At 40.1% G+C, this 14,104-nt stretch overlaps 1 protein-coding gene across 1 annotated transcript in view; it reads right to left on the bottom strand.

Moving 5' to 3' along the window:
- The window catches only part of DOCK8 (dedicator of cytokinesis 8), a 91,487-nt gene extending 80,887 nt beyond the window's left edge, over nucleotides 1-10,600 (bottom strand). The window contains exon 1 of the mRNA XM_030259076.4: nucleotides 10,084-10,600. Coding sequence (XP_030114936.4) covers nucleotides 10,084-10,136 — 53 coding nt within the window. The 5' untranslated portion in view covers nucleotides 10,137-10,600. The remainder of the gene's footprint in view (nucleotides 1-10,083) is intronic.
- Nucleotides 10,601-14,104: the final 3,504 nt, after the last annotated feature.

Raw genomic sequence — 14,104 nt, 5'->3', positions numbered from 1 at the left:
TGGTGCTTTATTATTTTCTGTTAACTGAGATGTCTGAAGACACACTTTTTTAACAAATATGCCCCTACAGCCCCCAGGAGACACACAGTCCTATATTCAATTGCAAAATTGCTGTTATGGCATAGCTTTTTTTTTCTTTTTTTTTTTTTTTTTTTTTCCTAAACTGTTTTAAAGTATTCCAAAGGCTTACATTCTTTACAATAAAAATGATAATGGCAATTTCAAAGTCAGTAATGATTGCATGTGCCACCCTCTCATACTGTGATTTGAAAGCAATAGAATAATGTTAGTTTACTCTTGTAGATTTTGTTTTGCCTGCACTGTTCCTGCAATTCATAACAAAGTGATTATGAAATAAGTGCAAAGACTTATATTCCAGTCAATGTGTATTATCTGAGTATCTAAAGGCTTTGCTAAGAAAATGCTACTGTAATACTGATAATTTTGTAATCTCATACCAAGTTTAATAGTTCATGTGCTTTGTGTTCACTTTTTTACTAAGAAACAATTATTGATACTAAGTGGAAAAAGTCAGACATTTGCAACTATAATAAATAATATTAAAATAAAGACTATGTACATGTTATTCAAGGGAATTTTTTTCTTTTTGCTCCTATAGGGTTGTTTTTATTTTCTTTATCAAGGTCAAAGTTTGTATTTTTATCAACCAGCAAAAAACGTTGCTGTTAACTTCAAATAAATTCATAATATAATCATAAAAGGGTCTTTAATACTGAGTACAGGAAAGGCTGGAGGAGGAAATAAGGCAAATGGGACAGAACTGGAAAAATAATTTGTGTTAATATTTCGGGCCCTCATTTCCTAAGAACACAGATTTGTGGAGCTTCAGTGTGACTTTTCTGATATGGAAAAAACATGAGACTTTTTTTCCCAGTCACTTCTTAGAGTAACATTTTTTTCTTTAGACTAAGTTGAACTAGAGAAAGTAGGATTGTTTACTAAAATACCAAAAAAAAAAATAAAAATTGGCTCACTTTCAAGCTCATGAAGGGATACTGCTATTTCTAGAACAGGGAATTTTGATTCAACTTCAGCAGGAGCCAAAGTCATATCTAAGATACATTTGAAAGCTGGATCTTTTGCTCACACTCTTAAAAATAATAGTATTCACAGAATTTGGCAAATATTAAAAGCTATTGTTAAAAATAATATATTTTTGTATCTGCTGGTTGTCTTTACATGTACAAATTTCATTATTACACACTGTTACAAACATATGTGAATTATGCAAGACATTTTATATCATAAGTTACAAACTAAAATATCTGGAAAATTTTAAGCTGCAAAAATATTACATTTTACTCAATGTTCTAAATATGACATCTTGATACTATTATCTTTGTAAGGCTCAGATCATGTAACAACTGAAATAATGTACGCTTTTATCTAACTCAGTTTGCTTGACTTTAGGGAAAAATACGGAGTCTAGGTGACTCCCTTATAAAAGATCTCCATTATTACCAAGGCTCAGAAAACTGTGATTCATCATGTGCAAGTATAATTCTACAAAACTCATGAGGAACTCGTAGGGACTTTTTGTGTGAAGTTGATCCAAGAGCTACTTAAGCCTGGGCCTATTTTTCTGTAATTGCATTTACGATGGCAAACTTTTAGCGTTAATTGTGTTACACTAACAACACATTCACAGACTACAGTTTTTCCTACTGTTACATACAACAGTAAAGTCTGGTATGGGTTTCTCAAATCAAATTAAAAAATAGTCAAGTCAGAATAAGAAAAAAGGACAACCATATAGACTTTTGCTCATTAACTGTAATTTTTAATGACCATAAAACCTGAAAATGGTAGAAGGTATAAAACCATTTTCATGCTGGTTTTCACTTCATGTTTGAAAATGACAGCAATGAATAAGAAATATTCATACACAGGACTTGGTGGACCTAAAAATATTTCTTATTTGCATCTACATTTTCCTTTGGTAAGCTTAGGATTTCCTTGACTATATATATATATTAAAAAAAAAAAAAAATTGCAGGCTAGGCTTCACCATGCACATATATATATGAAGTCTTGAGGGACATAAGATCTTAAAAAATAATGTTAAAATGCTTTCCTAAGATTTTCTTCTCAGAGCTTAAAGTCTCTTTCAAATTCAGAAGTCATTTCCCAGAGAAAAAGCAAAAATCCCATTACTCTAATCATGTAACAGGGATTATGACACCTGAATTCAGTGATTGTACGGATATATAAGTACTGTATAACACTGTGCTTAAGCAACTATAACAGAAAATAGATGGCTATATTTTAAACCCTATTTGAGTATCAAGTCTGCAGTTAGAGAGCTTCCTAGCTGTCAATAACATCTGTCTCAACTGTAACAACAGTATTCTGCTTGCATGACCAACTGTTCTCTAAAGACACAGTTTCTACAGCTGCCTACCAGCTGATAAAGTGTACCCTTGTATTATGGAGTCTATCTTTCCTGCACTTGTAATTTTTCACAGAGATATGGCTGGGTGGGCCTGTGTTTGTCATCAACCTCCTACTTAAGTGGCTACTATCACCTTCATTGTATGGCAGGCAGATGACTCCAGAAAGGGTAATCAATAAAAACCAAAAGCAAGTCACTATGAATAACCAAAGGCTCCAGTACCCTCTGAGAAGTAGTTATGAGGACATTTTCTTGCTATTTCTTCTCTACTTCCTAAAAGTTACATATATTTTAGGCATGATGTGTTGCAATTTTTGCAGAGTATGCCAGAGGAAAAGGCTTTTAGTCTTTGTGATGGACACTATGATACCAAATGTAGTAAAGGCATGATCCTGGATAATCTTACCTTTAAAAAATGAGGAGATGCTTACAGGAAATTTAAACAAAAATATAAATTATTACCCTATGGCACAATCTAGACCTGCTAGAAGCTGCTGCTTTTTTCTTCAGCTTACTCCCATAACTGATTTACAATCTGCTTTTGCTAGTTTATGTCTCTCAATACAGTGGAAGAGTACTTGTAAAATTGTCCCAGAATATGACACATAGGTCAATATGCCTAGAAAAAGTGCCATCTGAGGCTTTTAATAACTATTTAGTTGTTCACATGCAGTGAGCACTTGTAACTGATAGAACAGGGATGAAACCATGGTATTGAGTCCTTTTCATCTTTTCTGCTCCCTCAAACTGTCTGGATTTCAAGCAGTGGGAAGATGGAAGGTAAAGCATCTATGTGTAGAGGCTGCAGTGGGGGCTGGTCTTTATGAGTAGTATATGAAGTTGCAGAACACCCTGTCTTCTTTCCCCTCTCTTCACTTGCTTTATGTACACGTACAATCTATTCCTTATGCTGTATACAAATACAGAAGACACCAACATAATGATGCCACAAGCTAGGAAAAGCCATTTTGGAGTAAAGAGATGGGGTTCTTCATTTGTCTACAAGAATAATGTCTAAAGCTGGTGAAGTATAAGTTGGATGAAAAGACAGTGAGTTGAACTGAAAACTTCCTGAACAGTTGGTGATGATCAGTGGCAAGAAGTCTAGGTGGAGGGGATAAACTAGCAGTAAAACTCAGGGGTCAATACTTGATCCAATCCTGATTAACATCTCCATTAATGATATGGATGACAGGGCAGAGCATACCCTCAGCAAGTTTACTCATGACACAGAAGTGGGAGGACAGTGCAGCATTACCTTCTTGATGCACCAGAAGGTCATGCTGCCATTCAGAGAGAACTCAATGGGCTCAAGAAATGGACTGATGGAAACCTTGTGAAGTTCAAAAAGTGCAAAGCCCTGCACCTGGATTGTCTTCATGCTCCTCTATATGTGCTGGAAGGCACTTAGCTGGAAAGCAGCTTTGCAAGAAAACATCAGAGGTCCTAGAGGACCAAGACTACATTGGTTCTAGGAGACTGAGACTTCCACAAAGTTGAACACGAGCCAGAAATATGCCCTGGTTGCATAAAAAGCCAGATGTTATGCCAGGGTGCGCTGGGCAGAGTACTGCCAGCGGGTTGAAGGAGCTGATCCTTGCCCTCTGCTTGATGCTGGTGAGACATACCTAAATTCTCTGCCCAAGACTGGGCTCCTCAGTACAAGAGAGACACGATATACTGGAGAGGCACCAGCCAAGGGTGACTAAGGTGACGAAGAAACCACAGTGCCTCTCCAGTGGGGAAAGACTGAGACAGATGAGACTGTTCAGAGAAGGGAAGGCTTGGGAGGATCTTATATATTTATACAAATATCTAAAGGGACAGAGTAAAAAAGACAGAGCCAGGTTTTCTCAGTGGTTCTCAGTGACAGCGCTAGGGGCAATGGGCCTGCCCTGAAACTTGGGAGATTCCATATGAAACATTTTTTTCCCATGAGGGTGACTGAGCTCTGGCAGGTTGCTCAAAGAAACTGTGGAGTCTGCCTCCTTGGAGGCCTTCAAAATCCAGCTGGATATGATCATACACAGCTAGGTCTAATTGGCCCTGCTTGAACAGAAGAGATGAACAAGATAACCACCAGAGGTCCTTTCCAACCTCAACTATTGTGTGATTTTGTGAAAGAATTGAGGAGATACTTTGGTCAGTTTATAATCTATCCCTTCAAACCAGAAATGGAAGATAAATGCTGTGGACAATTGGAAGGAAACACATGTTGTAGTCAGCTGAAAAAATGGAAAAAATTGAATGAAAGATGAAAGAAATATATGATACTACTGTATACTATATTTCCTATAGCCAGATTAAAGATTTGCAAACAAAACCAGTATCCAGGAACAGTGCTAGTCAGCCTTACTTGAGTGCTTGGTAAGATCATGCAACAGATTCTCTTGAAAGCTATAATGAAGCACAGGGATGATTAAAGACAGCCAACATGACTTCCTTCACCTAGGGCAGGTTGTGCTGTACTCATCTAGAGGCCTTCTACAATGGAGTGACTGCATCAGTGGACATGAGAAGAGCAACTGGTGTTACCCACCTGAATTCTGTATGGTGACCCGTAACTTTCTTACTCTAAATTGGAGAGACGTGTATTTAATGGATGGACTCATAGCTAGAAAAGGAACTAGCTTGATAGCTTTCTTGCTTGATCTCCAGTGAATGTGCAATGTCCAGAAAACAGAAACAAGTAATAAGAGCTGTTTCTCAAGGGTAAGTAAGTGGAGGGAGCAACTGTATTTAATAACTTCATTAATGACATACATGGTGGAACTGAGTGCACCATCAAGCTGAGTGCTTCACTTAATTCACTTGATGGAAGGGATCAGTCCAGAGGGAAGGGACCCTGACAGATTTGAGAAGGCTCATATGAACCTGATGAAGTTCAAAAAGGCCAAGCACAAGGCATTGAACATGTTCAGGGCAACCACTAAGACCTGTACAGATTGAGAGATGAATGAATTGAGAATAGTTGTCCAGAGAAGGAATTGAGGATACTGATGAATGAAAAGCTGGACGTGACCCAGCAATGCGTGCTTAAGGCCCAGAGAGCCACATGTGTCCTGAGCTGCATCCAGAGCAGGGTGGGCAGCGGGGCCAGGGAGGGGATTCTGCCCCTCTGCTCTGCTCTGCTGAGAGCCCACTGCAGTGCTGCATCAGCTCTGGGGTACCCAGCATGGGAAGGAAACGGATCCCTTGGACTGAGTCCAGAGGAGAGCTGCAGCACCTCTCCTGTGGAGATGGACAGCCTGGAGAAGTTGAATTTGTTCAGCCTGGAGCAGAGAAGGCACTGGGAAGACCCAGTATCAGCCTTCCAGTACCTAAAGGGGACCTGCAGGAACTATGAGGAGGGACTTTTTTAAAGAGCCCGTAGTGACAGTGCAAGGGAGAAAGTGACTCCCTCACTTTAAAATGAAAGAGGATGGTTTAGGTTAGATATAAAGAATAAATTTTTTACTGTGAAGGTGGTGACACATTGGAACAATTTGTACAGAGAGCTGTGGAGCTGTGGATGCCCCATCGCTGGAAATGTTCAAGGCCAGGTTTGTTGGGGCTCTGAAGAACCTGACTTGGTGAAAGATATCTCTAAAAATAACAGGGGGTCTGGAACTACATGATCATTGTAGGTACCCTCCAATGCAAACTTTTTTAGCGATCTAAGATGCAAACTCGATCTGTATGTGAACCAGTGCATGTGAACCCCATGTAATTGTCCCAAGTATTTAAAGAATAATCTCATTTATTTTTGCGGAACCCTTAGAAAAATGCACATTTACTATAAATTGTTATCTTACATTGCTATACCTAACATATGAAATACATTCATCTTACTTTTTTCTCTTTAATCTGTTACATTTAATATTCTCTGTACCAAGTACAAAACCACTTCCATTTCACACATGTATACACTAGATTTTATATTTAATACATAAACTTATTGTACATACAAAAGATTGAGGTCCTCTCTGGAGCCTCTTTTATATATTTAAGAGTTTGAAAAGAAAAAATTATGAAAATAAATAGTTTAGTGTATACAATGGAGTCTGGTCAATGCTTTTAAGTAGTTAACATCTTACTATATCCGTATAACAATGGTTTTATTGAAATTCAATCCAAAGATGATAGTCTCAGTCCCATGAAGGGGTTGCATTGAACAGCAGCCTACTATCAGAGTATGCAGGAAATGAAGACAATTTTTGCACTGTGCTTGACTCTCCCACAACAGCCGTTGTCATTTAAATTCTCATGGATCTTCAGACCCGACACTCTGTACAACTTATGATTAAAGCTGATAGTTTAATTTCAGGTAAAAAAAAAAAAAAGTAAAATGGAATTCCAGATACAACTGGAGAATTTCATATAAGTGTGACTTTTAATGTAAACTTCTAAAAAATTGAAATATTCAGTTGTTTCCTTCAATATTGGTATCAAATGTTTCCTTTAATATTGATAATGTTTGTTATTCCTTAATATAAGTCTATGCATGTAAACACATCCTTAAGTACACATATTAAAACTAGAACAGGAAAAGCTAAGTTTGTTGTGCAACTGGGCAATTTCAGGGACAAGGAAATGAAATTACAGAAATGAATGTTGAAAATTTCTTATGTAATACTTGTGAAATTCAGACAACAGTTGTCTGTAGAGACAGTTGAGGAGTATGCCTATTTAGAGGGTTTTTAATTGCAAGAGAAAAATTATTGAAAGTTAGGTGATATGGGACCTGTACTGCTGTTCTTCATAACCTTCTGATTTGTAATTGTGTGTTGAAATGTTTTGAATGTAGAGCACTGGTGACCAGTGCCCCAGCTAAGTGCTTGAAGCACAATTTACTTCACTTGAAGTAAAAACAAACAATTTCTACTGCAAGACCTATGTGAAAAATAAGACAGTAAATTACACTAGCTAAAAATAATAGAATATTTCTTTTGTTAATATTGTGTTTATCTTAACAAACTGCCATGATAAACTGATTAAAATTCAGTTTTTGAGGTCTCTCAAACCTACATTGCTCAGCTGGTACATATTAGAGCCCACATCTCTAGCCATGGTGAGTTGATGATCTAGCAAGGATGATAATAGCTTTTTGTGTCCCATGCTGATTTCTAGCTGCCTGACTTGACGGACACTAAAAGTTTGTTCCTTCACTTCTACATAGGAGTGAACATCATTATTCATAAAACCTATCCTATTAATGCAGAAGGAACTACTTACATACATGCATTAAAACCATATGTGCAAGTCTTTGCAGGATTAAAAAAGGCAGGAAGGAACAGGTTGGGGCAAAAGACACCAGATGGGTGGAAGGAAGAATAAAGAGATAGGAAAACACAGTTATGTGGGCAGGTTGCATACAAGAGTTTAAAGGCATTTGAAGACCTGTTTTTAAAGTTTGACCTAGCTTTAAACAAACATGTTGCTGTCATGTAATAGCTTTTCCTGAAACATCTGCAACCCCAGTGCTCATGAAGTTGCACTAAATTTAAATCATAATGAGACCACTAAGACATTTTGTATCATGTTTTGCTGATTTTTGACAGAAAGATTTCATAGGTTGGTCAAATATATGTCATGGCTCCCCAAACACACCAGGGTACGCCTTATGTTAGTAGCAGGTAGGTGGCTGAAGTTTAGGCAGAATGGAACCTAAAATTCTGCTGGTCCTCATAAAAACAGTATATAACTTACATAAATCACTGATAAAAGAAATAGTGAACAAAAAAACATGCATATTTGCAGTGAATACAAAGTAATTATAGAGTCAATATACTAACTCCTGAAAATGTTGCCTTGTCAGTAATGTTAAACTTTCAATACAAGTTACGTTTTGAAGAAATCACAAACTCTGAAAAGAAAGAAAAAGATTTTACAGCTGTAAATTACTCTTTTGTGTACAGTCAAGAAACCTAACACACTAACCTATTACTCCTCTGATTTTTAAAATTACTTCAAAAAATCCAAACTACCACATTAAAAATGCTTCTTGCAAAGATCTATTACTCTGCTGTCAACAGTACAAACTGCATTGGAGTAATGTAAAAATGTCCTGCTGCTTTTGAAGAAAGAGAAACAAAATATTCTTCTAAAAAAATATCTACTATACTGATAAAAGAGAATAAAGCGTAAGTGTAGAAGATAATATCCATGTTCACAAAATAAAAGGGCATGCTCTTAAGTTGGAATAATATTCAGAATATTTTTATATTTCAACATTTAACTTGCTATGAAAAATACTATTTCACTATTGATTCAAAAGAAAAAGAAAATTTAGAAAATTATAGCTAATTTAATTTCACAACAGTTCTTACTAAAAATCTTCTGTGAATCTCTATTAAATGAAGCTGAACTAATTGTTATGATTCTGCTACTTTGTAAGGCTTTAGTCATAGAGATGAAGAGTGACCACCACCAAAGCTAGGAAAAGCTGCCAAAAAGCTGACCCTAAAAATAGGAAGAAAGAAAATAAACTCTGTAAACATCAGCTAGTTATGATTTCTGTTCAAGCCAGTCTCCAAAGGATCAGAAATTGTGGCCTGCTCCTCTCATGAGCTGCTCATCTGATGGCTTCTAAATATGGTGCCTCACTCTTGTGATTATTCCACCATAAATTTAAAATGAATTCCCAAAGGATACAGAAAGGTATGCTGATGCATATTCTGCCATGAGAAAGGCACATCATAGAGGAGCTAATTTTATCCTCCCTGACTGCAAACCCCATGTCTTCCAACAAATTGCTGAGGAGGTGGAGTTTCTCTCTGGCACAGAGACTTATCCTCAGTTTATATTACCATTATGTTATTTGTTCTTTTATGTGTCAGCAAACTTAGGTACCTGCTACTTACATCAACACCCTGGAAGTAGTTTTTGTCTCAGATGATAAGACTCATGAAAAGGAGGCCTGTTTTTTCCTTTAACTTAACAATATGAAAATAATTGTCTTGGTTTCTTACTGCCACCACAGAGCACAGACAAACTGAGAGTCAGGACTTCCCTGGGAAAAGACACCAAAGCCTATCAGACGGCAAGTTTAGTCTCAAGAGTATGGTGTTCCAACAGCCAAACTCTAATGTATTTGTTTGAGGAATAAAATGTGGGAGGTAGATATATTTTCAGTCATAGGGGGACTTTTCATAGATGAAAGAATGAAAAAAAATCCCACGGATGTATGCCATTGCTGTATTGATGCCCTACATTAACTCATTTGCCAGGAGTGCTAATTTAGAGGGATCAGGTAATTTTGCCACTTCTTGTGAAGGGGAACCCAAATCCCCGACCCATCGCCAGCGAGCAGCCCCCCCCAAAGAACTCGGAACTTCTTCGAACAGAACAGATAGGGAACGAACTCCTGGGGTGAGACTGGACACCACCTTCCTGCCAGAGGACACGGACCCACAGCCGGCTTCGTCGGAGTACCCTTCATCAAAGCAAACCTTAGAGCAGAAGCGCAGCCAGGTCCGCGGCTCCCGCAGAGCGGCGGGCGGCGCGGAGCAGAGCCCGTCCGAGGCTGGCCAGCCCCGCTAGCCCGGCTATCTGGAGCTGCCGCACGGCTCCCCGCCCCGGGGGTCTCCGGGGGAGGAGCCGTCCCGCCCTGCTCTCGCCGCCCGCCCGCTTGTCTCGGCCAGGCTGGGACTGGCGAGGGGGATTTGCCGGATGCGAGGAAAGCCGCTTACCTGTTGATTTTCAGGGCGAACGCCCTCCTGTCTGCGGCAGGTAACGTCGCCATGCGGGCGAGCAGCCGAGGGTGTCGGCTGCCGACCGGGACCGAGACTGGCTGTACGCACGAAGGGCGGCTTTAGTTCATTTATTTGTTTTTCTTAATTGCGTGCTCCGGGCTAAAAACCCGACGATCCACTGACAGTTCTGGGTAGCAACTTCCGCATTTTACCTTCCTCACTGAAATTGGCCGGAGTGGGAGGGATCTGCCCCTCCTGCACAGCAGGCTGCTGCGTTTACCACCGCCCGCAGCGTCCACCCCGGCGTCCCGGGCGTCCTGCGCCTTCCCGGCGGCTTCAACCAGCCGTCCGCCTCGGCCAGGGCGCCCGCAGGTGCTGGGGGAGAGCGGGAATTCCCCTCCCTCTTTTACAGAGGCTAACCCCGAGCCCTCCGGGGGCGCTTTGGAGGGAAACAGCGGGGAAGGCAAACGCTTAGGCACGGACAGGACCGGAAGGCACCGTGTACATCTGAACACGCATAGTTGCGAGAATCCACGCGCATCCCTCACGGGCCTTTTTCTTTTGGAAACTGCAGCGGGAGTGTCAGACGCCTCCGCCCCACCACACCCACACACATGTGCACACCCACCGGGGGTAAGCGCTGCTCTGCGGGGGCGGGCGGAGAAGCGGCGCGCACTGCTGGCCGTGGCCGGGGCCGAGCAGGCAGGGCCGCCGGGCCGGGACAGGCAGGATCGGAGCAGGGCAGAACCGCGCCCACTGCCCCACAGGGATCAGAGATAGACAGGGACCTTCCTTCGGCCCCAGTAGTGCATAGACGGAGCTGTTTGGGTAAGTAGGGACAGCAAGTTGTGAAAGGTAAATACATGTCAACTCTTTACCTGGGACAATATTTTGCCAGTATACACCTGTGCGCCCAGTATCTTTGTTTCTCTTACATCTTAACAGTGTGTGTAAGAAAAACTCACAGGTAACAAAACCAGATACCAGCTCAGTTTGGCACAAAGCTTGGCACTGCTGTTCTATTCACCAGTACTTACTGCTCAGCTGTCTAAAAAGGCCATTTTAATTAAGTATCTTGTGGTTGTGTTACAAAATTATGTTTCCTGACTGGTATTTTTCTTTCTTCTTGATGTAGTTTTCATTGCTGCTGCAGATAAGGAGAACTCACCCTTCCTTTGAAAGGGGAAACAAAAGCCAAACATGGTTTCTACAGATGAATTTTGAGGTAGTAGATGCAGTTCAGTTTTAAATTGTCTTGTTTTTATTAAACCTGTGCTTTGATGGCAACAACATTAGGATTCTCCTGTTGAAGGCAGTCATAGCTTATCTCTCCATTCCTAGTAACGTGGAGGGATTCTAGAGGAAGAAAGTGGGATATGAGGCATGGAACAGAAGATTGTCAAACAGTGAGGGCCTAAAATGTTCCACTAACCATTATCTTTTTCTCTGTAGGATTCACCATTCTTTAGAGTACTGTTAAGTATGCATGGTCTCAAATATGAATGTTAATCGCTAGATTAGCCTCTGGCTAAGGCCACCTAGGGAAATGTTGAAAGAGGTTTAAGAAAAAGAAAACAGAGGTAAATAAAAATTCAAAAATTGAAACAAATATGGGTATGTTTTTGGGAAAAAAAAAACCCACAAGGATCTAGAGCAGAACAAGATCTGAAATAGTTCTGAGAAACTTAGGAGTCAAAATATTAAGATCTATTATTAATAGGATGTTGTTACATAACAAATATTTGCTTTGGGAATAATAAATTGGACACTTTATTGTTTGGAACTTACCCACCACACCCATCCTGTCTTTACCTCACCAAGATAAAGCTAAAGCCACTTACCTACACGTAACTCGAACTTTATTATCACTTAATTACAAATCACTGATATCTAACCGTAATTCAACATGTATTGGTGACAAAAAAAACTTTTGAATGCCATAGATACTGGGTCTGGCAAGACACTACCTCATTGAAGCTACAAAAGAGTCCAGGCTTCTTTTTAATAGCTCATGTGGCATGAAGTAGAGTCCCTCCTTGATTCCTAAATCCTGGTATAGTAATAGAGATAGCAGAAATGCAGATAACATACCAATGAGCACAAATACATCCATTTAATAATGATACAACTGTTTATTTTGCAGCTTCATGTAGTCTTGGTAAGCATGGACAAAAGGATTGCTCTAAAATGTTTAGCCACATGCAGGAAAAAAATGCCTGAGAAGACACACAAAGTTAAAGTTTCCAAAACTTCAAAGTTTTGGCAAGTATGTATATACATTGAGAGAGAGGATGCTGTCACGGTTTAACCCCAGCTGGCAACTATGTCTCATACTCTCATCCAGTGTGAAAGGGAAGAAAGAATTGGAAGGATAAAAGTGAGAAAACTTGTGGGTCTAGACAAAGCCGGTTTAATAGGGAAAACAAAGGCTGTGCACACAAGCAAAGCAAAACAAGGAATTCAGTCACTGTTTCCCATGGGCAGGTGGATGTTTAGCCATCCCTACGAAAGCAGGGCTCCGCTATAGGTAATGTGACTTGGGAAAGCAAATGTCATCAGTATGAAAGGCCCTTCTTCTTTCTTCTCCCCAGCTTTCTATGCTGAGCATGATGCCATGTGGTCTGGGGTATTCCTGTGGTCAGTTGGGGTCAGCTGTCCTGGCTGTGTCCCCTCACAACTCCATGTGCCCCCTCAGCCTCCTCACTGATGGTTTGGGGTGAGAGGCAGAAAAGGCCTTGATGCTATGCAAGTGCAATTCAGCAATAACAAGAACATCCCTGTGTTATCAACACTTCTTCAAGCACAAATCCAAAACACAGCCCCATAATCAACTACCATGAAGAAAATATATTCTACTAAAACCCAGCCGAACCAGTCAAAACCAGGATATATATTCAGCAGGTACAGGACAAACACTAAGGTAATTTAAAGTTCTCATCTTTCTCAATGACTCGAATTATTGGAAACCCTACTTTGGCATAGGAGCAGCAAAACTCATTAAATACTCATTTCATCTATTGTGTCAGCAGTTACATTGCCTTTTTTGAAGGGAAAAAAAAAAGAAGAAAAATGTATGGACTTTTATTAAGAAAGTTTACATGGTTTTAACTCATTGGAGCACTACCAGACGAGAAGCTGATGAAGTTATTATGCTATCTTACCCAATTCAATATTGTCAGTATGAGTGAGTGCTCCAGTTTTTGCTAAACAAACCGTATTGTTTGAATTCCTGCAGCAACCTACCAATACAAAGCAATGAAGTCTAAATACTCCTTTATAACATGAAGTAGAACAAGATCTTTCCAGTCAGAGGATTAAAAACATTTCATCAAACCAGGTTCCAGTGAAGGCATCAAAAAAATCAAAATTAAATAAAACAGTGTAATTCAGAACAGACCATCATTCTCCAAACCTAGCTTGCTTGGGTGTCAGTAGCTGCTATTAGGTGTTGTATTAGATACAGTGGAAACCATGCTTGCATTCCCCACCTCATTGCTTCACCACCTCAGCTCTAGAATCAGTCATAACCTATGCTTTCCTGTAATTTTTCTTGGGTTTCAGATGCGCTCACTGTAACTTGGTCTTCCTCCTGCACCTGACTGGGAGGTATTGGGTCCACGGCTGGTTGGATGATGTACCTGGGCAGGCTAAGGAGATGCAGGCCCAGCCACAAAGAACAGCTGAGTGGTGGTAATGTCAGCACCAGTTCTGTATAGGTGCCTGGAAAGAATGGATACGGCTGCAAATTGTTTTTAAGGGGGTTGCAGGCTGGGGTTAAAGAAACACTGGAAGAAACAATGATTGGCATGTTGGCATGTCTATGTGTCACCTACCAAGGAATTTTTTTTTTCCTTGTAAGGCACACATTTCCACACTTCTTCATTGGCAGCAGTATCCCTGTGAGGAATGCTACTGCATGATTGAGTATCAGGGCACCATGAATATTGCTAAACACAACTTTGTATCCCACCACAAGCATGGCCTGTATCCCTACAAAGCCCTGCTTAAGTGTCACCTG

The sequence above is a fragment of the Taeniopygia guttata genome, chromosome Z (assembly GCF_048771995.1).
Source record: "Taeniopygia guttata chromosome Z, bTaeGut7.mat, whole genome shotgun sequence".
Taxonomy (NCBI): Eukaryota; Metazoa; Chordata; class Aves; order Passeriformes; family Estrildidae; genus Taeniopygia; species Taeniopygia guttata.
This window is presented reverse-complemented; position numbering and strand designations above follow the sequence as displayed.